A 25,920-nucleotide genomic window follows, 5' to 3' on the forward strand; every position below is an offset into this window, starting at 1 on the left:
GGGGGCAAGGCGCGGCCCCGCGGCAGTGCGTGCGCGCTCCCTTCCCCCCCCCGCCTTCCCCTCTCTCTCTCTTCTCTTCTCCGCCGCGCTCGGTCGTTTCTTCCCCCCCTTTGTGAGGCGCTCGGAGTGGCCCGGACATCGCTGACTCGCCATGGCTGACGAGAAGCCCAAGGTGAGGCAGGCGCCCACCCGCCACCCTTGTCTCCCTCCCTCGCCCCCGCCGCCTCGCTTCGCCCCGCAGGCGGCGGCGGCGGCGGGAGGCCAGGCCCCGGCCACGGGCCCGGCCCCGGCCCGGCCAGCCAACGGCCTGGGCTCCGCCGCGCCGGCTTTGCGCGCCATTTTCCTGCGCACCCCGGCCGCGGCCGCCTTCCCGCCCCGCCGGGGGAGGGGGGCCGGGGCCGCAGCCTCCCGGGGCGGGCGGAGGATCCCCGGGGAGGGCGGCGGGGAAAGGGGGGGGCCGAGGGGGGCGAATCCGGGCTCCCTTCCCGCCCTCGTCAAGGGAGAGAGGCAGGTCTGGAGGCGGTTGCTGCCGTTGCCTTCCTCCTCCTCCTCCTCCTCCTCCTCCTCCTGGGCCCGGATCCGGCCTCCCCTGCGTGGCTGGCGGTAGCTGGGGCTGGCTGGGGCGTAGTATCCACGCTCGTAATCAGCCTTTCGCTGGGGCACTTGCCAGCCCCTTCCCACACGGCGCTGGCAGGAGCGCGCCGGGGCCTCTCCGTCGCTCCTTGCCCCTTTTGTGCTGCCTCTCGCCCCGGCTTCCCCGGCTGCGAGAGGGGCTGCCGGGGGGGCTCCACGGGCGAAGGGGACCCGCGTGGAGCTTCCCCTTTCGACAGCAGGACTTAACAACCAACCGCAGCGACAGCCCACAACCAGCGGACGCCGCGCTGCCGCCGTTCTTTTTTTTTTGTTATTTTTTTATAAAATACCCCCCCCCCCCCGCTTTTTAAACTGAGTTTGAAGGTTCCAGAGACTAATAAAGGGCGGCGGGCCGGTGTGTCGGGGCCGCGGCCTGGAGCGCGGCGAGCGGGGATCTGTCACATGGTGGGGACCCGCACCCCGGCCGGGGCCATCCGACACCCTCGCCGCTTCTCCTAAAGAAAACAAAGATGGAAATGCTGCTGGGCACCTCAGGAGCGGGCTCTCCCTGGGATCTGGGTAGCGTGGAATCTTCTCTTTGCCTCTCCAGTGATACTCTGGATCAGAACACGAGCAACGGAGTTGAAAGTCGGTTCTCTGCAATTTCTGCCTGTGGCTTCTAATGGAAGCGAGCGGATCGGACTGCTTATTAAGGAGGCTTTTTTCTTAAACGTTTTCTGAAGGAGAAAGTTTGGTTCATTTGTCACCTTTTCAAATACAGTCCTCTAAAGTATCTTGAAGTTTTCTTCAGTAGTACCTCAACTGATCTGAAAAAGTTTTGAGCTATAGTAAGAAGGAGGCTTGCTAGTGGTTGAGATCACAGTTATAACATAAATAACTTTATTCCTTTGATTTGGAACTGTAGTGTTGCATATTATTGTGCCCTTGATAGAAATGACTTTTTTTTTTTTAATTTGTTGTAAAACAACTGGCCTAGTAAGTCTTCACTGCTGCTTTGCATGCTAACCAATCTCAAGAATGATGACTAATATTAGTAGGGTTTGGTGGGTTTTTTGTGTGTGTGGCTTTCTTTTTTTTTAAATAAAAAGTACTGACCTTTATTTCCGAATTCAAAGTTTCAAGCTGGTAAACAGTTATAATATCTTTATTTCCTCCTTTTTAATGACCTGTTGCGCTTTAGTAAAATGTTAACTTCTTGTTTCATACCTTTTAAAAAAAGTGTTGTTTTCTGTTGTTTTCTTTTTTTTTCCTTTTATTTCCTCAACAGGAAGGAGTGAAGACTGAAAACAATGACCACATTAATCTGAAGGTGGCAGGGCAAGATGGGTCTGTGGTGCAGTTTAAGATTAAGAGGCATACACCACTTAGTAAACTAATGAAAGCCTATTGTGAACGACAGGTATGGTTCTTGTATCATCATCAGGAGTCTGGGGGCGAGGTGATCTCCATAGAGATAGATGAAGACAGTAAAGTCTTAAAACTATGTAAATATGCAAAATGATAAAGACTTAACAGAAACTAATTGTGTTGTGGAAAGTGTATTATTCTTAGGATCTGTTAACAGAGTGGAGTGACAGGGTTGTGACAGGAAATGGGTAAAATAAAGATCTGCTGTTATCTTTGTGAAATCTGCATTATAGGTGTAGGCTGTTGGGAGGCAACTGTTACTGTACTGCTCAAAAATATCATTATGGAAAGGGTGGGTTAGGAACCTGTGGTATGAACTTAGGATAGAGAGTTGAGTGATAATCAGAGGTATTTTTATAACTGAGTAATTTCTTGGTCAGGTTGTAGACTTCGTATTATTAGTATTACTGTATTAAGATGAAAGAATATAAATGAGTATTTCAGGGTTTAAAGGTGTCTAATGTCTAGCTTGAGAAGGAACCAGTACATTTAATGATGAGCTTTGTTTTTTTTCCTCTTGTGGCCTAGATGTCAAATTAATCCTCTGAGGGACAAAAAAAAAGAAGTATTTTGCTAGTGTAGTGGCAGCTGCAGCTAATCCAACTAGGTTGCAGACAGCTATTGCAAGTTTTAAAATACCTGCTTAAGAGTAGTGCTATTTAACACTTTCTTCTGAAGTTTTTGATTACAAAAACTTTGTCGCTGCTGTCCATGATTTCTTAATGAATATCTGCCTTTAAAAAGTTCATCTCTACAAAAATGTTTGGAATTGAGGAAGGTTTTGGTTTTTTTTAAAAGCACAAATATTTTATCATACTATCAAATACAATAAAATCAGTATAAGATATTGAGGTAACTATTTCACCACCAAGAAAAGCAAACTCTAATTCACATACAGAGTGGTAAAACCTCTTTGGTTTACCATTTGCCCCAATAGGGTAGTGATATGAATAAAGACAGGGAAAACAAGCTCTTATTGAACGTGTGCATATGTTCTTGTATGGGTATTCTGGGGATAAATTAGTGAATGTTTGAGGCTGTAGACTCGTTTTTCCTACCTCTGTCATACAAATTCATGTTATATTATGTAAATCACTGTGTATTGCTTTTTCCAAATGTAAAGTGCGGTTATATCTGTCTTTTTTGGAGTTTGAGGATTGGTTAATTATTTGTAAACTCCTGGGAAAGATTATTTTAGAAGTACCGTTCATACTTCAGTTACTTAGATACAAACAAAAGTATGATTCTAAAACTTTTCACTTAAAATTTCTAACCTGCTGTAAAAAACGAAAACCAAGAAAAAAACGCAGGTGTGATTTGGAGAGAGAAAAAAAAAATCTTTAGAATGGGAGACATTCTTTCTGATTGCAGTTTTAAGCTAGTAGGTATCCAAAGGGTATTTCTCTGGAAACGGACTTGTCTTAAAATTTTGTTTCTTAGGTGCTTACTTCTCAAACTTTGTTTAAAAGTATTTGTTCTGCATGTCTCTAAATGTTAGATTTTGCTGGTGTTCCTAACTAGGCATACCCAATCTTAAAATCCTTAAGCTGTGGACTTTAGATTTAATTTTGGGGAGGTGGAAGCTGCATATAGTAGAGAATTTAGCAGCTTTAAAGAATGAAAATAATGTATTGCATATAGTAGACCTAAAATGGAAGTAACTCAACCTTGAATGGTATGTTTAGAAGATGAAGACTATTTGCAATTATTCTAAGTGGGAAAAAGTTGTCCATGGAATATACTTACTTTTTTGTGGATGCTAATCTCACCAAGGTACAGTTTTTCAGTATGTTTTCAGCTAGCATTTATGCAGCTCATAAAGTTGCCAGGAACCTGCAAAAAAACTTTTGGAATAGGAAATACATTATTTTAAGAAACACAGTGTCAGAGAAAACTGCTCAAACCAAATGTTGCTGTGCAAAAATGTGTTGCTGCCATGACACTTAGCCACATGGTTTTCTTAAACAAGATGATGTTTTGAGTGAGCGTTGCAGAATCTTAGTCACGCTAGAGAAGCCATTTTGCTGTGCACTATAAAGTCTTACCAAAAAGTTTACTCCTATACTTTATTAAAAATTTTTTCCTGACAAATCAACTTCTCAAAAATAATTACTACATTAAGTTTTCTTTTGTGTGTTACATTGGTTCTTGCATGGCTAAATGAAGGCAGCTTTTTTAATTCAGAGGTGCCAGAGCAACATCATGCAACCTATTGGATTTACTTGAAAACCAACTAGACTTCTTGTATTTTTAGATACTCTGTAGAGAGAGTAGATAGAACTGGGAAAGAAGTAAACACTAGGGTTCTTGGTTCTGGTTGTATTCTCAAGCTTCATTCATCCTCCTTTGCAGAGTGTAGTGTGCTGTAGAATGCCTTTGAAAACTAACTTGTGAATTTGGAGCTTATGTTATTAGTAGAAGGGGTTGTTGCTATTTTATTTAGCTCTCTGAATCTGTTGGCTTCAAGTGAGAATGAGAAGTAGTCTTTTGGGGGCGGAAGAGGTCAGCAAAATGACTATTGTGTGCTAGAAATGCTAGTTTGAAATACTATTTAGTAATTCCTGGAAGATTCCTTTAGTTTTTCTGAAAGTTCTAGCTGTGCATGGAAAAACTTTGTTCCATTGATTTCTTCTTAATAGGAATTGAAGGTCAACAAGTTACCATTGGCTACTCTGCTGGTACAGGCTAATGGTGGTTGCATTTCTGGAAAAAATATTTTAGAATACCTTTGCTTTTGGGGAAGATCAAAAAGGATTATTGAATATTACTGTTTCACATTTGTTACACAATGTGTTGCATCTAATTAAGTGAACTATTATTAAAAAGCACTATAAAAATCTTGTCCTTTGAGGTGAGACTTGAGTACTAGAAATTGCTTTATTTTAACTTGCAGTCAGTGGGGGGGCACTGTTGCTTCTCTTAGTTATTGGACACAATGCAATTTTCGATACAAAACAGATTGCAAGTATTTGTAGTGAAATGCCTTAAAGTAAGTGCATGAGGGGAGTGCGAAAACTGTATCATGCATTATGAATGGTGGCATTTAATGATCATGCTGCAATTCTAGTGACAAGTTCAAGAGAAAACTAGAGAGTACTTTTACACCAGACTTACTTCCCTTTGTGTTACTTCTCTTTGTCCAGGGGTTGTCAATGAGGCAAATCAGATTCCGGTTCGATGGGCAGCCAATTAATGAAACAGACACACCTGCACAGGTAAAAAACAGAATCAAGACTAAAGAACTGTGTTTGAAATATGCTGTGGGAGTTGATGCTTCTGTTTCATATAAAATACTTGTATAATTGTACATATTAGTGATAGAACTTGATCTTTTTTTACTGTTATTTTGGTATAAGTAGTTTAGAATTACTGGAAATGGAATCTTAGGATTTCTTTAGTGGTTTGAATAATAAGTCTGTATCACTGTAGTAATAAAATAAGATGATGTAGTTCAGTGTACAGATGATGAGTCTTGTAAAACTGTCACTTTATTGAGTTATGGCTCTGAGACAAGAATCGGTAAGTTAAGAACTGAGTTTTTCCTGAAGCAGTGGCTTTATGTTTTTATAAAGGCTTGTGAGGCTGTTATCAGAGGTCCTGTTTACAAACTTGCACTTGTAATAAGAAAGTCATTTTCTGTTATTTGAAGCTCTGTTTCGGTGGCATAAAATTAAGTAATACTGTGAGGTTTGGGTTGCCTGGTTAAAATGAAGGCTGTTCCAAGAACAGAATGGTTCACTGTGACTCTTGAGTATTTTTCTGTGTTGCTCCACGTAGCTGTGTTTAATCAGCCTTTCCAAGTGATAGAGTTTTATATGCTTTTCAGAACCACTTGTTATGAAATAAGGGACTCTTGTTCTTAGAAGGTTTATAGTAGATCTATATTTTCTAAGCAGTTGCCTCAAAGAATGTGCCTTTTATGGCCACAATCCATGCAACTTTTTAACTTGGAGTAGTGATAATAGAGGCAACAGGGTGCTTTTTGCTCCATCCATGTTATGCTGAAGTTAAGGATCGGTCTATTTATAGCTGCAGTAAATGCCATAGACCAGTTTGATTTCCTGGAGCAGAAATTGAGACTGTTTAGAAATATAAGTTACATTAGTTACAGCAACTCCTTCAATCTTGGGACAGATTGTCAGTAGGTAACTAACATCCCAGGAGTATCAACTGTAAAAATTCTGGTGAAAAAAGAGGATTATATTAATGAAGTATTGCTGTTCTTCACTGGCAGTTTGTTACATTTTTGACCATGTAAAGTGCTTTTAATTTTTTGTGCTTGCTGATGCTCGGTTTTACTGCCTGGTTGGGCTAGGGGCCTTAATTATAGTCTGCTTTCTTTAGTGCTGTAGCTGAAGCCATTTGCACATTTGAACAACAACAGCAAAGTGGAATTGTGGCAATGTTCTAAGGTAAACTGAGGAAGTAAATAGCAGAAAGAAGATGCAATAGCAAAGTAGGCAACAGAATTGAAATATTATGAATGCAGATCTTTTCCATAGGAGTCGTACAATGTGCTCTGAAGTTACGTGCTAGAATTCGTTCTAGGACAACAGCTATGAACTGGCTTTCGCCTCCCTCCAAAACTCTTTGCTTTTGAGTTATGGTGAAGTAGGTTAAATGTACAAAGTGATGATGATGGAGGGGAGCGGGGCTTGTCTGGTTAAGTTGCATAAAAAGTAAACATGAAGGTAGGAAATGTAAGAGCAACCCAGCCTATGGTACATATCTGAGAAGAGTTGAAAGCCTTTTTTCTCTTTTCTGCTATAGTTGGAAATGGAGGATGAAGATACAATTGATGTGTTCCAGCAGCAAACAGGAGGAGTTTACTAAAAAAAAAAAAAAAAAAAAAAAAAAAACAAACAAAAAACAAAAACAAACACACAAAAAAAGAACCTGCTACTTTCCTCTCCGGAACTGTGCTCCCACAGGCGACACATTCACAATTAGAAAAATGAGACTTGGTTCAGCCACATCCTGACTACTGCAGTATAGTTTTCTCTCTTCTCTCTCTGATTTTTTTCCTATTCCTTCTATTGTACATAAAGTAACTGGTGTATGTGCACAGACATAATGCATATTTTTTTTAACTAAATGGCCAATGGTATGTTTTGATCAACATTTAATGGAGATGGGGTGGGAAAACAAACTGGTTCTGTGAAAATGCCCTTTTCTCCGTTAGTGGCATGCTCCTTCTACTTTTATCTTTATATTCCAGTAAGTTATTTTGCTCTCACTGTTTAAAAACAAAGACCTTGCATACCTTGTTTGATTGGATAATTTCAATGTTTTTCTTTTATCATTGTAAAACCAAGGACAATTTTATAACTTTTTTGTACGTAGCTGTTACATGTAGAGCAATCTCTGTCTAAGTAGGGGTAAATTACTCTTTAAAAAAAAAAAAAAAAATCCTAGATAGTTTTCCCTTCAAGTAAAGCGTCTTGTTGTTTAAATAAACTTCTTGTTTAAAATAATCAGTTTTCTTTATTTTTCTCTGGAGTAATAGTACTCAGCACTTGTATTTCTTTCTCTGCAGCATTTTAGCCTCCTCAATTCTCAGCTTTCTATGCGGTAAGTAAGCATAATCCCCCTTTTACAGTCAGAAGACTGTTGGAAATGAAAGGCTTCCTTGAGACCTCTCAGTCAGTCACTAGTTGAACTGGAAATAGAAGTCAGTTTTGTCATCTTTTAATTTTTTTCTTGTGTGTGTGTGTGTATGTTCTGCTAAGCCAAAAATGTTTGATTAGGCAAACTGCAAAATACTGGACTACTTACTAATGCCTTTGGTTTGAGCTCTTTTTGTCAGTCTTTGATAGAAATATCAATATTGATGTTACAGTAGCTTACTTAAAACTCTGTATTTGAATGCTTTTTGATGTAAACATTAAGTTAAAAAGAGCAAATAATTTCATTAACCATTCAGTTTATTGTAGTATCAAATGGGAGATGCTTGGAAATGTAAAGCAAAAATAAAAGAGTTCTGGTTTTGGGTGTATTTAGCTATGGTGGTGTAGATTCCAAGCTCTGCTTTACCATTGTGGTGTTCCTGCTTGAAAGGGGAAGAGAGTTGAAGTACTGAAGTGAGCTAGTGATAATGATGTTTTTCATGAGTCTTTTCCACAAGGCTGCTGTTCTTGAGTTTTCTCATGGGGAAGTTTAGATTTGCGGTGAAATCCATGGAAGTTCATGAAAGATTATATGCCTGTCTACTGAACGGTTCCACAGCATTCTTTGATATCCTAGTAATGTTCTAATACTTTATAGTGTTTGGTATATGTTAATGCTTTTTTAGGTATTAACTTGTTAGCAGAGATCAATTTTTGGTGGTAGTTTTTGTAATAGTTAATTCAAGAAGTGATTGTTATATGCTAGGCCTGTGCCTGCTGGATCTGGAAATTCTTCAGCTTTGTGGCAAAATGATGGGTCTGTGCATTTAGCTGATGGACAGTGATCTATTTGACTTTTGTCGCAATTTTAAGATGTTTGATATTACATTAACTACATCTAATGGAGATACAAGAAAAATAGTGTCTGTTTTTGCAGTTGTTTTTGACTATGTAGCTGAAGAATGTATGCCATTGTTTTAATTCTGGGAATTTCTACTGCTAAGAAGATTATTTCTTATTCTGGTATGTATCTTGTAAACTTCTGTGGTGTATTGCAAGGTTGGAATTCCCTCTTGTGAACAAATGTTTTCATATCCAAACTCACAAAGGCCTGGAATAAACCTCGGGGGGGGGGGGGGGGAAGGGTAGTGGGGTAAATATATTTCAACACCTTTCATAGGTTAGACATGGAATATGTTTCTCTTTGGCTTTAGAATCTCCGGCTTGTAACCTGGCTAGACTTCTGATAACGGTGTATAAAATTCTTTCAACTTGATGTCATGCCAAGACTTCTCCCAGGAGAAAGCTGCCTTTATCTTGTTTGGCCAAAAAAGATGTTTGGACTTGCTTTAGTTTCTGAAGAAAGGGTGAGGTCTCCTTATTTTTTTTTTTTTTCCAGCCCAACTTAAGACTGTGAAGCTCAAAACTCTCTGTTGTATCTTGCCTACTATTTTTTTCTTTCCTGAGGCAATATAAGTCAAGTGACAGGTACTGAACAGCATGCTTTCGAAAACAAGACAATTTCCTGAATTAGTAGAGTGGTGCTTCATTTTTATGAACTTATGTGCAGGATTCACCTAAATTTCTCCGTTTCTCACATATTTTTGGTATTCACGTGAGTTTTAGTTCTGAAATAATTCCTCCGACAGTGCTGAGTGGTGTTTATGTAAGTTGGTGACTGCAATCAAAAACTCATAAAATGGTCTTTTCTGAGAGATGTCTCCTTGATTAGATAAAAATCGAGAAACTGAAAGAACTTCAGTGGCTTAGTCCCTCAAGAGCCTCAAACATTTAATTTCCATTAATCTAGCAAACTGTTAAGTGGGCTGGCACATTCTGATGTGTAACGTTTGTGTACACAGCAATGCAGAAATACTAACCTGTTTTTTAAAAAACTATTTTTTTAAGAATTCTTCTTGCATAGTCTTGCAAATACTGTCCTTATGACAGAACTTGTTGCTTGTTGGTAATGCTCCTGTCTTGCTTAGTTACCTGTTGGTTCCTGTTTGCTGTGACCAAAGTGGTTTTACTGTGACTACATCTTCACTAAGAAAGCTACTGGTAGGGGTGATGATTCAGCCGTGGTATGAAGTACAGGGATATAAACAATTTGGATCAAATTATTTGGAGTTACTTAGCTGTTTGGCCTGGCTTAATTTGTAACAGTTCTTGTGTTTATTAGAAGTCCAGGTATCAGAGGATAAAGGAAAACTGGGCAAAGAGGTCTTGTCACACTAGTGGGGAGGTAAGTTTTTCATGTTTTTTAAACAGCTGAGTTCTTTCAAGAGCCTGGGCAAATTATATTATTACCCACGATTTTCAAATAATGTGTTCTAAAATGATTGCCATGCAATTTAGTTCACATTCCTCTTGTGGTTTTAAATGAGAAAGAATTGAGTAAGTCATAATTGGATACTGTACTCTATTCAGAGTTCTTGTGGATAAGACCTTGCCTTTAGTGTATGCTGCGTCTCTAGTGCCTCAGACAGTTTCGGTTTCAGTTGTGGAATGGACAATACTACCAGTTATTTAAAAAGATGTACCCAAAATTGTTTCTGGCACCTAAAGTAAGGCATTTTTAAACATGTACGGCGGGGGGAATATGACAGATTGAAAGCACAGCTGGCTTTGGTGGGATGCTTAGTTAACACCTGAAAATCAGTGCCTTAGTTTATCTGCACAATGAGGGTAATACCCATTTAATAGGGTAGTTTATCTGCACAATGAGGGTAATACCCATTTAATAGGGCTTCTGTGAGGGTCAGTATTAAGTGGCCTGAGATGCTGGTTCAAGGGCTTCTGGCAGTGGAAGGCCATTCTGAAACAGAATATGCCAAGAGTGTAAGGAAATTCTCCAAGTGGTAATGTGAGTGAGATTCTTGTACTGGTATATGGAGGTGTTCTCAACAAAAGAAAAATCGCTGAAGTTGTATTAAGATAATTGCTGCTGCAAGGTAACTACAATATCAAAACAGATGGAGCAACTCTGCAAAGGTTATGGTCAAAGCCAGAATATTTTCTCGCAAGAATATTCCTTTCTAGGAATCCTTTCCTCCACCTCATTACTTCTGAGGCAGGCAATGTAATGTAAGTGCTGTCGTACTGTCTCAAAGAAACAGTACTTTCTATGCTTCAGCCAATTGGAAAGAATTGGATTTCTAAGGAATAGCAATCTGTTTTCAAAGCTAAAAATGAAAAACTAGATGCTTCCTTCATGATCATCTATTAAATTGAAAGTGAACAATAAATTGAAGGATTTTTATATAGAATTTTAGATTGTGGCGACTTCTCAGTATGCTTGTATCAGCTGGTGTGATGGACTGTTGTGGGGTTATAAAAGACTATCTAAAAGCATTTAAATAACTTGAATTCTTCTTAATTATATTACTGCTGTAATCTAACAGATGTCATTCGCTGGATTATTGAGGTTTGTTCATTCTGGCTGTTAACCAGTTGCCAAACTGTGTTCTAATAGTGAGTAATTTAATCCTCTAATTTATCTTGCTTTTTTTGGTACTTGGTGTCAGAATGAGTTGTTAGTACAGCACTTCTCCCTTGTGCTTTGGATGTAGGAGTGTGAGGATAAATAGGGGATGGAAGACTGGATTTTGATCCCTGTTTGCAGTTTTTGGTTGGCCTTCAAGATGCTTAATTACAGAAGTTTTCTGGTTTCTTCAACTAGTACCATTAGGACTAATGGTCTTACCCCAACATGGAGATGCTGGGAGGCCCAGCTGGCATTTATGAAATGGTTAAGTCCCGTTGAGGGGGCAGAGTTTGCCTCTGCTCCTGAAGAATTTCAGCTTGTGCGGGACGAATGAAGTAGGGCTGGTGGTGCTATGAAAGAAGTGTCTTGCTGGCAGCAGAGATCCCAGACGTTGTGAGTGTCAGTGGGGTACTGTAGAAAAACAACAGAAGTGTGTGAGTTGGCGAGGAGCTGCAGTGGGAACGGGGACTATGCGAAGAGCTGTAGGTTTTGACAACTAATTAGTCCTGATATGAGTATGACTTCGGAGCCCTGGGGAAAGACTGAAGTTGTGGAAGCCCAAATAAATAGTAAATAGTTTGTTGCTCCTTAGGAAAGGAATGTTCTCCAGGGGTACATGGGCACAAAGTAATCACCCTTAGTGATTAATTTTGCGTTGGTTTTTGTGGCTTAGACCCTCTTGCTTTCAGCATCCAGTCCATAGAACTCATTAAAGCACATCTGATGCCCTGCAAAGGCTCTTGAAGGATCATTTGATTAAGAAGACTTCACAGTTTAAGCAAACTCGCACAAGACAAAAGTGGAATGAAAGGAGCTCTTTGAGGACTCTGTCAAGACACCAACTTCCCCTTGCAGTGATGCTTGTCTTTTTTTCCCCAGTAAGGATCAATGCTTTGGAGTACACTGCCAGATGGATGCCCAGACAAGAACAGCAGCATGAATTGGCCAGTCTGGTTTTTATGTTGTTCAGAACTACATCTCTGCAGCTTTGAGAAGTGTCTGGACATTCTGATTCAAGCCTCCTTCCCAAACATTAACTTACTGTTATGAACTTTACCTGAAGATGTAGAGAGGCACCAAAGCAACTACAGTGTCTGCTCGGTAGGTCAAACCATTGAATCTGTAGGATCCCAGTCTTCCACTGAATTTCCATCATGCACCGCTTCAGATGCAAAAGTCATTTGACAGCTGCAAATCCAGCTGTAACAAGGATTATTTATTAGCTGACACTTTTTACCTTCAGCTGTGAATGAATTGGGGAAAGAAAAGACAAGACTGAGTCAAAACTTCTTTTTTCTACGATGTGCTTGGAATAAAGAAAGCGCTTTGTGACTGCCATAAATAGCAGAGACTGGCATGAAGAAGAAATCCTTGGTCATGGGAGGATGACCAAGCTGAGGCTTTTCTCAAACCAGTGGTATCTCTCCTTGCCCAACCCTTGCATTTCCTGGAGTCTTGTTCAGACTTCCAGATGCTTTTTGCATGAATTTCCAGTTGAATTTCAACAGCGGGTGAAATTGTTTGGTGTCTTGAGCTTTTCAAACAGCTGCTGAGAATTGTTCTGGTCAAATGTCATCATCCTGGGAAGGATCGTAAGCCCAGTTTCTGTAGCCATCTTCATAAAACCCTTCATCTTGTTATGGGTAATAATCAGCAAAGCAGCTTTTATTTAAAGACTGTCCTGCAGTCAGGACTGTCTGAGAGATCAGTGGGGTCTCTTGGAAATACTGAAGGTTTAGAATTTTAAAGGTGCATGTTAAAACTAGCTTTGTCAGAGGGAACGGGTTTTTCTTCATCTTGACTTTAAAAATGGCTCTGTATGTCTCAGGGGTACAAATTTAAGAGTCAAATCCTGTGGGTTTGAATAAAAAGTGTTTAGATGATAAAATACTTTTGAAAGCTCCTGAGAGAGCAGATGCTTACCTGTATGCAAGTAGGTATCATTTGACTTCTTAATGCCCGAGCCTAAGGGATAATAGAATTAAAACTACTGTGTCATGTTACTTAAAATTTCCCTTTAATCTATCTCTAGAAAGGTGGGATGAGACAGAGAATTCCCTGGGGACCTAAATAGTGGTTGGGGCTTTTTTTAACAAGAATTTTTTGTAGATCCTAGGTTAGAAAAAAAAAAACAACACTGTGGTCTTAGCAGTTTGGCTCTTTCTTGAGTTAATACTAAGGCTGGTGATAATTCAGACACTTGAGCTCATGTTGTACATAAAGTAGCACAAACAAAGCTTGCATTTTCCAGACCAGAAAGAAATACTTTCTAGAGAAGAGTGTTTTGCGGGTATTAAGGGCTATTATTGGTGCAAACTGGGAGGGATGGATAGAACAGAGGTTTTCTTTTCCCCCTTCTCTCTCCTTGTCCAAGTACTAATCAAAATAACATTTGCAGTGGGAGATCCTGATGCATTGATTTTGGAGTAAATGTTGTGGTGATCAAGGAAGCATCTGTGTGTCTGAAAGTTGTAGTCACCAAATCAAAGATGGATTTGACAGATGGGTCAACAGCCAACATCTGGTAAGTTAAATTACGTGCTGTATGAGTTTTGTGCTGGCACTTGGTGGAAGATACATGTCATGTTTTTAAGACACAGGTGAAGCAGTGTTGCTGGGATTTGTACTCAGCCTACCACAGATGTTCTGGGACTTGCCTAGCTTTAATGGAATAATCCACTGCTCCAAAATTGTCTGATATTGCAAATTGTTTTATTGCACCATGTTGTTTTATTGCACCAGGGTTTCTCATCAGCCCTGCGTGTCTCTGCAGGCCGTTGGCTGTTTCTCCATCCTTGTTGGAGCCAACCTCTTAACGCCATAGTGGCCTTGTGCAGACATGTCCTGCACCTTGGTGGCCTCTGTATTGTTTGTCCATGTAATTTGGAGTTGCGCCATGATGTGCTCTGAGGCACTGTCAAGGCTGACACGGGCAGGGCCACCTCCCAGCTTGGTGATAAGTGTGAGGGAGCAGGGCCTCTGCTGAGATGGCCGAGTGGGGATGGGCCAGGGATGGGCGTTGGTGGCCCAATGGAACTTGTGCTGTCCTTACAGGAGTCATGGGGGTGGCTTTGGGGGCGATGGATGGGGCGGTGGGGCCTCCCCCCTCACCTGGACTCGCCTCACAGCGGGGCCGCCCCTCACAACCGAAACGCCGCCGAGACTTTTGTCTCGCCTCATGTGCGGTTAAGCAAATCGCAGCTCGCCTGGTGTGAGCGACAGGCCTCCCGCCAATCATCAATAAACGGCGCCACCACCCAGGCACAGCCAATCGCCGCAGGGCAGACGTATTGCTTCACCAATGAGCTGTCACGGATGAGGCAAGGCGCCTCAGAATACACGGCGAGGCGGGCCAAAGGGCAGAGTGGCAGGACGCGGTCGAATAGGAGCTTTGGATTGGGTTTGAACCGTCCAATGGCAAGGCAGCCGTGAGGTGGGCCTTAAGTTGGGTATAAAAGGCGCAGCCGGTGGGGGCGACGGCTGCAGTTGTCACCGGCAGCGGCAGGGCAAGGCAGGGAGGGAGAGGGTGCTCCGTTCCCGGGACCGTCACTCCACGCCGACCTCTCAGCGGAGCCCTTTCCCGTTCGTCCGTCTCCTCCGTCCCTGCCGCCATGACCACCACCACCACCTTTTCGGGCATGGACCCTAGTGGCAGGAACAGCTCCAGGTCCGGTGGGGGCTCGGGGGGCCGTTAGGGTGGCGGGGCCGAGGGCGTTCGCGGCGGGGCCGTCGCTCCCCCTCGCCTCACGGCCTGGGGGCGCGAAGAGGGCTGCCCGGAGCGGCTCTGAGGGGATGCGGTAGCGGAGCGCGAGGCTCGACGCGGTGCTGGGGCGGGGCCGCGGGCGCCGGCCGGGTCGAGGCTCGGCGTGTGCGGTTCCTCTTCGCCGTTTCCCGGGGGCGGGTCGGCGGGAGGCGGTGGCAGCGGCCGCGCCCAGCCGGGGGCAGCGGGCTGCCTGTCAGCTCGGGCAGTCAGCTGCGCTGCTGCGGGGGGTGGTGGGGGATACAGGCTGTGGCCGTGCCCTGCTGCAGCTGCTCGAGGGAGGGGATGTGTGGGAGCTGCAGGGGTGGGAGCTGGTGAGACCCACCCTGGGCCGCTCGGGTGTGCGTGTGCGTCCATGCCTCTTCCTAACAAAGAAGGGAGGCGACTCCCAGCCTCGCTGCGCGGCCACGCAGCCACATCGCGGGGGCGGCGGGGGGGGGGGGGCGCTGCACCCCTGCTCCCCTCCTCTCCCCGCCGCCTTCCCCTCCCCGCGGCTGCTAAGAGCGTCCTTTACCCCTTGGCCTGGCGGAGCAGCCCCCCGGAGGCTGCCGCGTTCTGGGTGGGGCCGAGCGGGCTCCATTGTCTGCTCTCCGCGGCCTCCCCACCTGCCCGCTTCGGCGGCAGCCCGCGGGTGGGCCGGGGTCGCACCCCGCAGGCCGCGGCGCTTGGCGGCCGGCCGGCCGGCCCTTCGCCCTGGCCGGGGTGGCCGTTCGATTGAGCTGCTGCTCTGACCAGCGGCTCGCCGGGAGCATGCTCGGGGGCGGGGGACGCCCCTTCCCCCGTCTCCGACCCTGCGGCGGGGCCTCGCCCGGGCTCCCGGAGGGCCTGCGGGGGCTGGGAAGGGTGGAGGGAGCCGTCGCCTGTCTCGAAACAAAGAAAACTTGGACAGGTACGTCTGGAAGAGATGCATGGCACTTCGTTGGGCATTCATGTTTCTGCAGGAGTAACGAACGGCTTGGAGAGGATCGTGCCCTTTTTTCAAGCCATCGTGTCTCTTTTTCTGTAAGGTTTTGGCCTGGCAAAGCAGATGCTTCCTGCTAGCTTTTTGGGGTGTATTTTAAAACAAAGGAAAAAACTAAACAAACCCCAAAACACCCAACCAAACCCTTTACAAGAGTGCTTCCTGGATGGAGCTGTGGCAGAATTTTCAGTATACATCACTGGGTATCAGGTGCAATTTTAGGAGTGGTTCGTTGCTCAAAGTGTTAAATGTGGCTTTGATTTCAGGGATGTGAGAGGCTTCCAATAAAATCTACTAACGTCTATCTGAGGTTGGCAAGAGGGATTATTCTTTAACAGTTTGAGTAATGTTTTTTTCCCCTTCAATTGCCTCTCTGTTAATTCCATTAAGACTGTCAGTGGAAACTGTTGTGCTCTTAAGAGAGTGCTGGTTTCACTGCTCTGGTAAAATAAAGGTGATCTAAGATGGGGGAACAAACCCTCCTTTGAACAGACTGTTCTTCAAATTAGTAAGTGCAACAGATGTAACTAAGAAAATAATATACCAGGACATTTCCTCTGGGGAAAAAAAAAAGATCATGGAGATATTCAAGATCTTTATACCTTATCTCTTAATTCAGAAAGGAGACAAAGCAAGTCATAAAAATGTGCTTGGATTCTTAAAACATATTATACAATCTACTGGGATCTTCCCATTAGCAGCTGAGCATTAGTAATTAGAACTTTGGAGAATAATTTTTTTAAGGAAAGGTAGTTTGCTAGTGCCAAACACCTTTGTGAATTTTTCTTGCTGATGTGTTGAGTTCTGTAGGCTGTGTTTTTGTGTTGCATCTGGAATGCAATAGGCACAAAGTCTGCAAAGATCTGAATGCTATTGCCAGTGGTGATAACATGTAAAAACAGACGTGTTCTTTGTCTTGAATTCCTAGGTTTGGTGCATAAACAAGCTGTATATTGTTTTCTGTTGTGAAATTCTAACTTTATTAATTTGAAAATAAGATGAAGTGTGCACCTTTCTTAGCTTGTTCTGGTCTTCCTTTGAGAGCACTGGATGTCTTGAAAGCCCAGTTCTGTTGGTGTACTCACATCTCTTGTGACAGTTCTCATATGGCCTTATACATTTTTATTCTCTTAGCTTTTGCCTGGCTTCCCCAGCTAACACATCAGCCTCGAAAAGTTCTCATGCTTAAGAAAATAAGATCTGAAGGAATTTACATTTCAGGATTTATTTTGCTGCTGCTGTTCTTAATTTTGGCTGATTACAGCAAGTTGGAAAGCAGACCATAATATAGCTCATGAAATACCAGGCAGGCTTCTTTTGTGTCTGTCTAACAGAAGATTACTAGATTTAGTAATATGTCTGGAGCTTGGTACATGTGTTTCTCCGAAGTTTAACTTAAAACTGTTCAGTTGCATCTTTTAAGTCTAGTCCAGTAGCAAGCTGCAGACTTCAGGGTTTTTCCAATGAAAACCTGCTGCAGCCCCCAGTCATCAGTGATGCAACCAGTACTTTGGCTCATATGCCAAATTTTAGTCTTTGCTGTGTTGCCAGTTTGGAAGATTTATGTTAGCCTTCACAGAGTTCTTTTAAAAAAGACGGAATTTGATGTGCCCCCATACTTTTTAATTTATTTATTTATTTTAAAATTGTCTTAGACTGAAGACTGGCAGCAGCAGCTCTTGTTGACACAGAGTCAAGGGCAAGCAGGGTACAGAAGTATTTTATTTTTGTAAGCGTTGCTAAAGAGAAGGGTAGTGGAGATACAGTCCCTGGATGGAATGCTGGCAGGCAGCTTACCTTTATAGTTCAAATTATGCACTGAAGACATAACAGTCGGTGCCGTTTCTTAAAAGCCAATGCATGATATAATCATCTTGCATAGTTTCTGTTTGGACAGAATTTAGCCTGTGTGACTGCCCATTATAAGAGCCAACAATGATCTCTTGGCTTATGGAGCGCAGCTTGGTAGTGGTACACACACAGTTGTAAAGCTGACTCTCTCTCCAGAGTGCTGCGTCCTCCTGGTGGTGGGTCCAACTTTTCCTTGGGTTTTGATGAACCAAAAGAACAACCCGTGCGAAGGAACAAAATGGCATCCAGCATCTTTGGAACTCCTGAAGAAAACCCACCCTCTTGGGCTAAATCATCAGGTAAGAATGTAGTGCTTTGTTTCCAGGTCTGCTGACATGCATGAATTAATTTTTTTCGTATCAGACTGCAGCTGCTAGTGGCTCAGTGTGGAACCCAAAATTTGCTTCCTGTTTGGTAGTTTGGGGCTATGAATGATGTCTGCTTGCATGGGATTTTTTATTTCTCATTTTAAATTGCTTCCACAGTTTTGATTTGTTGTTTTGTTTTTTTTGTGGTTTGTCTTTGTTTTTTTAATGCAAGGCTTGGATGTAGATGTTGCAAGCAGATAGCTAAGAGAATTGTATTTTGGATGCAATTTCTCCAAGTTAATCAAGTCAGAGTAAGGCAAACTTGTGTCTTAGTACTCGGAGTAGCACCGATTGGTCTTGATTAATCAGAGGAAGTTCAGCTTTGTGTTGTACTGCTGGGATTAAGCTTCCATTTCTGCAGCGCACTTCCAGTACGGGTGGCCTTGGGACCCTAGTTTCTATCTGTTTAAATGACACCCTGAACTGCATGAGGTGCTGTTGTAAGATAGTGATTTGTGAGACATAATCTAAAGGACCAAGACATCTTAGAATGGTAAAGCTTTAATTTAGAAAACAAACAAACAAAATCCCAAAACCCCCAAACCGCTGACTATTTATACTCTGCTTTCCCAGTAAGTTTATCTTGCAACCTGATTAGAATCAACCTCTGCTTGTAGGGACTAAGCCAGGTGAAATCAGAGAAGACTGTGAATCATCTGGACCACAAAGAAGAAACTCAACTGATGCAAACTGTGGAGACTTTGTAGATCCCAAGGTCAGTACACTAACTACAAAGAGCCTGATAATGGGACAATTCACCTTTTCCTGAAGGTTCTCTTTTTGAGGTGGTAGTCTTACAGTATGCTGATGAAGGGCTGGATTTCTCTAAAGAACCACTTTCTAGACCTCTTAACTCTTCTTATTGAGACAGCAATGAAGTGGTGTGAAATCTAGCTTCAGCCGTATGTATAATTGTGTGTTTTAACAGATTTTACAGAGAATAGTTACCTACAACAAACTCTGTGTGGATCTTTTGACTGACAAAGGACTTGGTTTCACATTCCAGGAAGTATTCAGTAGCATGAATACTTGTTTTACTTCTGTTACTGTCTTTAATAATACCGTCAGGTGTGTTACTTTTTATGTAAACTTATGTCTACTTGGTAGCAATATGGAGCATAATTTGCAGTGTTAACGGGTTTTGCTTGCTGTATTATTACAGTTAATGGGAAAAACAGGATGAAGAGTAACAATTCCTCTGAACTTAGGAAAACGGGAACCAAGGGTAGACTGCACTTGCATAAACAAATGGAGGGGGGAGAAACCTTGTTCTTTAAAGCTCTAGCTTTAGGTTTCCTGAAGAGAACTGGGTAGGTAAATTGTTGACCTCGAATGTTGTGGCACATTGCCTCATGGGTTATAAGCAGCAAGTTTTATTTTGATAATTGGCATCAATCATGAATTTAACCAATTTTTTGTTATTAATAGGTGCTTTGAGCCATGAAATTGTTCTTTGTTGCAGAAAATGTCTTGTTCCAATTTGTCAAACATAAGTGAGATTAAATTTATAGCTGCTACCACAGAAAACAAAATTAAACTGTTTAGTCTAACTCTTATTTTCTACTTAATTGTATTAAACACTGTGGTTCTCAGCTTTGCAAACAGATCCTTCCGATGTGGAATACTTTATGTAGTAGTTACGGCTACAAACGGCAGAAGCTGGAGCTAGTGTACTGTAACCCAGTCTGAGACTTAAGGCGATATATTTGCATGAGTTTCCTGGGCATTTATATCCTCACAATTGCAGTTTCACTATGTAATTAACAATGTTAATTCTCTGAAAGTTGATAAAACCTCGTGCCATTGAGGAGCCTTGGCTGCTGCTGGAAGACTTTCTGTATCTTTGTGTCAAGTTGCAGCCTGGGAACAGATTCAATATGAAAAGAATGTTTAGCTGCTTATGTAGTGAAGGAAACTTTATCAGTAATGTTGCAAAAAATGGATCTGTGTTTCATGAATGAAGTTAAATATCCTGGATAGAACAAATGTTCTTGGCCTTGCTAACAGATAAATGTTTGGTGTTGGAAAGAGTTGCTTAGTAGAAAGGAGGAGACACTGAAATATGGCTAATTGCTTACAGTACAACTTTCCTGTATCTACTGATGGGCAGTTAAAATGTTCTGTTTACTGTCAGTGCTGCCTCATGAAGGGTGCTGTTTGTAATAACATGTTCTTGCTCACCTGCATTCTTCACTGTGTGGGAACAACAAATACGGCACATGTTACAGGTCATCAGGATTTCTTCAGTAGTATCTGCTTAAACTTTTAAAAGGATGTTAGGTAGCTAAATAGTTGATGCAATTGAGTTAGTCACTCTGTAAGAATTGGTGCTTACAAACCCGTAATATTAATCTGCAGAAATATGTATGCAGAATCCACCATGCTGCTCTGTCCCTAAGAGCCTGTTGCTGGCCTAAAAGTGCTTCACTGGGTCTGTCACTCAGAAAGTGTTGCCAGATGGAGCAGCGTGCCTGACCACCATGGTCATAACGTGGAGTATTGAGTACCCTCTCAACAGAGAGGAGAAAATACATTGTGAAGTGTGAGGTGTAATGTGTTTTTCTCTCTTCTAGGGAGGAGATGGTGGTGGTGAAACTTCTGGTGAGTAACTCCTTCAGAAAAGCCTTTTACAGTTAGGCACTCTTGAAACAGAAGAGGATATAGGATACATAAATGGTCATGTATTAGGAGAGAGACAGCTTGAGGTTGTCCCTTGAATACATCAAATCAATAAAGTGACTACTTCAGTGGAAGTGTGGATATGGAATGAAATGGTGGAATGCCTGTTAGTCATCAGTTTAAAAATGAGAACAGTCCTGTTCATTTATTTTGCCAGCAGCAGTTGGTGACGAGATTTGTTTAAGTACTAGAAGGCAAGGTGGATACCATCTTGCAAAGACTTCAGTGATTGAAAGACTATACTGCTGTTATAGTAGCTTATAATTAAATAGTACAGTCAACTTGATGGATTTTAGTTTAGCAGTTCTTTCCTATTGTCTTCTCATACAGCAACCACTACGTTCACAGAAATAAGCAAAACCAGTTACTGCATCTGAAAGTGTCTGCGTTAACTAGCTTTTAAGTTCCTGTCGCTTTTTAAATGCTGATTTTTGCCAAGGAAGTTCATATGCATACTGAAAATTTCATGTAAACAGAGGCACTTCCCCTAGCAGCATGCATGTTAACCTTGAAGTGTTTTTTCTAGCTCTGAGGCTGGAAATCTCTCCTTTGTAAGATTCAGCTTAAAAATAGCTTACTTCCTGATGCGAGGAATGTGTGTGTTGACCGGGTACTTTCTAAGTGCTACTTTCAACACCTAAGAGTTGTGGGAGATCACTAAAGCCATTAGCAGTACCATGTCCTGAAAAGACTTCTGCTGGGAGGGTGAGAGTTTTTCCAGAACGTTTTTAACTACCTCTTAAGTAGTATCTGTTCCTAAAATAAGTCTTGCTTCTATAGCAGGCTGCTTGTAATCAAACTATACAGGCTTCTTTAGTATTTCTTTCCCATGTCTGTCTGGTCTTAATTAGCACTGTAGGCATTAAGAATTTATGCCTCAAGTAGGAGGATGTGGTTTGATAATAGAAGTAAACTGATCTAAGGGCTCTGCTGCTTCTCCTGCTACTTGTTTAAACCAGCTCACCATAGGGTCAGATGCCTGCAAGCAGTGGTGAGGCAAGAAGAGATGGGATGGAAGGAAGCAAAAATAGGGCTGCAAAAAGAAGTGTTACTGGAAAGTAATTAGAGTGGTCTACTGTTTGTGGCCATGACTAAAAATTAAATTTTTGAAGGCAGTCAAGAAGAATAAAAATGGTAGGCAAACTTCCACTGATAGTAATTAAGAAGGAGTAGAAAGCTAATGCTTCCTGGAAATGGTGTCTGTGGTAGATACCTGAGAATCTTGATGGATTGTTAAATTAATTTCTACTGTTGATAGCTTTGGGTTTTGTAGCTTAATGGAGCACAGAGTCTTGTTGAGCTAGCTGTGTCACTCCACCACTTGATATTCCTGCTGTGTGAGATGGCAGACATAAGCTGGTGAACATCCCACCTCTCACACATGTGATTTTGTACTTGATGTTGTAGAGCTGTCTCTGGGGTTTGAAGGAGGCCAAACAAATACACCTCTGAGTAGAAACTGTCTGCTTACAAATTCACAGCATAACTAGGTTCTTAATAGGTTTCTATCATTACAAAAATGTTTCTTCTTCTGAATTTGGAAATTATTTTCTGTAACTGATTATAAAACCCCAAGTAGGTGTCAGGCGGGGTATGCATATTTATTTAATCATGTCTATCTAGGGGAAGAAAACTTGTTCCTTTAGCAGTGTTCTTGCTTCCTGTTTGGAAGCTGTTGTTCCTTTCTGTGCATCAGAGTTTCCAGGGGATTGCAGTATACTCAGTAGAAAGCTGGTTCAGAGATTATACCTTTTCTGATAAGGGAAGAACTTTTAACATTTGATCTGATCTTGTTCTATTTACCACTTCAGTTACTAGGTTTGCAAACTTATCTATACCTTGATTATGTGGGAAGTACTAATCTGCTGGCTAAATGCTATAGAAACTTCCTCAAATCTCCTGTGATAGTAATTCTTGTTTCTTTTGTGATTCAGTTAGCGCTGTGTTCTTAATGAATGCGACTAGCTAAGGAGAACTAGACAGCACTTGATTGACTGTCACCAATGACTGACTTCACATGATACACAGGAAGGAGGAATTTGGCATTTGGTGGACAGATCATCATCATGAGTACTGCACAGTACTCGGACTGTCTGCTGGCGGCACAGACAATGGAGCATTCAGTGCTGTGTGGACAGTGGGCATGGCCGCAGTTGTTCTTGGCTTGCTGAGTAAGCAGGCAGTGGTATGCATGAGCTACAGAAGCTTCAAGCTTAAAACTTCGTATTAACTGTTTCATTCAGATGTGCCTGTGGGTTAATGAATGCAGCAGAGGATCTATATTGTAGATTATTTCTGATTGGATGGTGACTATACTAAGCTGCTGGAGTTCTTTGAGGGGGTTCAGTGGACACAAGTGGGTTTTCAGTGTTTCTGATAAAATTCTGCATCAAAGATTATTTAAGAAAAAATAAACTGAGTTGCCACAGGATTGGAGGAAAGCTGTTCCTGTGAATAGGAAGGTAGCTGAAGAATAGGAGGTAAAGGGTAGGGCTTAGTGATTGCTTTTCAGGTTGGAAAAATGAGCTGTGGGAAGTGATGCTGGGGCTAGTTTTATTCAGTACCTTCATCCATGACCTGGAAAAGGTAATGAACAGTGAAGTCTCCAATTTTGTTGGTGATATTAGCTCTTTCAAGTAGTCAAATTGTGCTGATGGTGAGAAAAATCTCACTGTCAGAAGGACTCCACTAAATAAGGTAGGCAGGTGAAAACGTGACAGGATAATCTTTTTATAAGGAAGTATAAAGTAATGTGTCTGGGGGGAAAAAACCCGACACTTAAACCATGCCAGTCTTGTGCTCTGCTCTGTGCAGCAGTTAACTCCCAGGATCTGCCTTGAGCCTCATTACTGAAAGTTCCCTGAAATGTTTGGAGGCGCCAGCAAAATATTGAACGTCATCAGGGAGAAAAGACATTGTTTTGCCTCTGTAAACAATGATATGCCTACATCCTGAATTGTGTATACAGTCCTTGAAATGTAAAGACCAGAAGGTTGTAATGGAGGTAAACAAGGGGCAGAGGAAGGTAATGGGAAAGGTACAGGGGTGCAGCAGCTACCTTATGAGGAGAGACTAAAATGGCTGTGCCCCTTCAGCTTGAAGAGAAGGCTGGGGGTGAAGGGAATATGATCAAGATTTGCTAAATCTTGAAGCTGGTGGTGAAAGTGAATGTGCAGCTGTTCCCTGAATTCTCCAAACCAAGAACTAGTGATCATTAGGTGAAGCTAAGGGGTCTGTTAAAAACAGATGAAGTACATCTTTACAGAGCTGGCGGTGAAGCTCCACTCCCATTGCCCCCACTCACCCCCAAGTATTGGGGGCTACCTGGTGCTGATTTAGGCCTTTGGCTCATAACTGAAAACTAGAAACTGTGAAACTGAACTAGAAAACTAGAAACTGAACTAGAAAACTGTGAGGTGCTACTGTACTTGCTGTGCTCATGAATTAATTGTCAATGAAGCAGATACATTAGTTATTTGCTACAGTATCTAAAGTGCTTCCTGTGAAGAATTCCTTCTGTGTCCTGTTTTCACTTGTGGTCATTCAGAAGTACTCAAAATAGATTAAACTATTTGTGCTTTCCAGGGAATGTACAGTTGGAGCCTACCCATGCATGGCTGTTCCCTAGTCTGTTCTCTGTGAAGCCTCAGAAGTGTGTCAGATCCTTTTTCCTCTAGTTAAAAAATTGGGAATGTAGTTTGAATCTGAGCTCTTGCTTACAAATACTCGTGCTTCGGTGCCTTGGTTTCCAGCACCTGCTCAAACTTGAGTTACAATTATCATAGTCATATGCTGACTAATATATACAAGACTTAAGTCTTAAGCTGCTTGTCATTAAAAAAAAAAAAAAATTTAAAAAAATTGCTGGGGTCCCTTAATAGCAGCTGAATGAATGTGGCTTTTGGATGCCTGAAACTGAATTGCAAGGCATCGGAGTTCACCTGAAAAAACGCTTCAGAGGGCTAAAGTCCGTCCTGCCAGCAGGTTATAGCAGCACTGAGTGTGTCTGTAAGCCTGGAAAAAACTCACAGGAGCTGATTTTCTGTCTAAGCCAGCAAAACATCTGGCTTTCATCATCCACATCAAACACTTTAAAAGCTTCTTTTCTTCTAGAAAACACTGAGGCTGATGTAGAAGCTGCCCCAGGTCAGAATGAAGAAAAATCCCTGCCTGCTGCACCTGTTCCTAGCCCAGTAGCACCAGCACCTGCACCGTCCAGGAGAAATCCACCTGGTGGCAAGTCCAGCCTAGTCCTCGGTTAAACCTTTCCCTTCCTGACTGTTTTGAACTCGTGTCTGTTTCTTTCCCCCATGCTTGTGAACTGCACAACTTGAGCCTGACTGTACATCTCAAATTTCTTTCATTAAAAAGAAGCACTTTATGTACTCCATCTTTTTTTGAGATCAAGGTCTTTTTCCACTTCTGTCCTGTGTTTCCCCCAGATCTACTGGAAGTGACATGAGTGTTTTCTAGTTATAGACTTGAGGGAAAGCTTTATGAAGTATAGTAATGTAATTCAAAGGAGAGTAGATTGGTTCTAAGTGTGCTTAGAGGGTTTTTGTACTGAGATTTTTTTAGAACCCCTTAGCTTTACAAGGGTCTGGAATCCTGGTTAAACAGGCCAGCAAACAATCAGCAAGAGCAGTCCCTTCCTCCACATGTGGGATGGGGGGATCTAAAAGGCTTCATTGACTGCATGTGGTAAATGCCTTGAGCCCTGCTGTGCCATGTAAATCATAAAGTGGTTAGTGTACACCATGCTGCCTTTAAAAAAAAAAAAACCTAAAAATCTTGATACTGGACTACTATGAAGCAGGGTATGTGCCAAATAGAGGGCTGATGACCAGAGCAGCCTGGCCAAATGCTAGGAGGGGATTTGTTCAGACTTTATTCAGTAAAAGTGGAGTGGATCATATAAATAAATAAAAATTACAGGGCATTTTTTTTACAACTGACTCAATGCTGTGCATGATCATGCTGGTGCTTGACCATGAGGTGAAAATCTCATCCTTTAAAGTGTGTGTTGTAATTTCTCAAAGCTGGACTGTTGCTTAAAAGTAAATAATATAGAAATTTTGAAGCAGTGTTTCCTGTGTGGGTTTTATTTCATGGGTTTGGTTTTGCTCGGTTCTCAGTTGTCCTTGTCTCAGCAAACCTCTCCTACTCTTAACAGAGGCGGAATGCAGTAGAGGAGGAGAGTTCTTATA

The 25,920-nt window shown here is 42.1% G+C and overlaps 2 protein-coding genes across 3 annotated transcripts; both read left to right on the forward strand.

Annotated features, from left to right (window-relative positions):
* Positions 1–151: 151 nt before the first annotated feature.
* Positions 152–6,881, forward strand: SUMO2 (small ubiquitin like modifier 2; the record flags this gene model as incomplete). The annotated part of the gene is made up of 4 exons (XM_082008276.1): positions 152–172; positions 1,814–1,993; positions 5,145–5,216; positions 6,772–6,881. The coding sequence occupies 4 exons, from the start codon at positions 152–154 to the stop codon at positions 6,832–6,834; spliced, it is 336 nt and encodes a 111-aa protein (XP_081864402.1). The 3' UTR covers positions 6,835–6,881.
* Positions 6,882–14,499: 7,618 nt separating this feature from the next.
* On the forward strand, positions 14,500–24,982 carry JPT1 (Jupiter microtubule associated homolog 1). 2 transcript variants are annotated; one of them, XM_082007994.1, is made up of 5 exons: positions 14,500–14,761; positions 17,823–17,965; positions 18,652–18,749; positions 20,608–20,635; positions 24,812–24,982. In XM_082007994.1, exons 1-5 carry the CDS (start codon positions 14,706–14,708, stop codon positions 24,973–24,975), a joined length of 489 nt encoding a protein of 162 aa, XP_081864120.1. In that variant the 5' UTR covers positions 14,500–14,705; the 3' UTR covers positions 24,976–24,982. The 2 variants fall into 2 exon arrangements, with proteins under 2 accessions (XP_081864120.1, XP_081864119.1); XM_082007993.1 differs by having other exon boundaries at positions 24,827–24,982.
* The last annotated feature ends 938 nt before the right edge of the window (positions 24,983–25,920 follow it).

Source organism: Phaethon aethereus, assembly GCF_964289735.1.
Source record: "Phaethon aethereus genome assembly, chromosome: 18".
NCBI lineage: Eukaryota > Metazoa > Chordata > Aves > Phaethontiformes > Phaethontidae > Phaethon > Phaethon aethereus.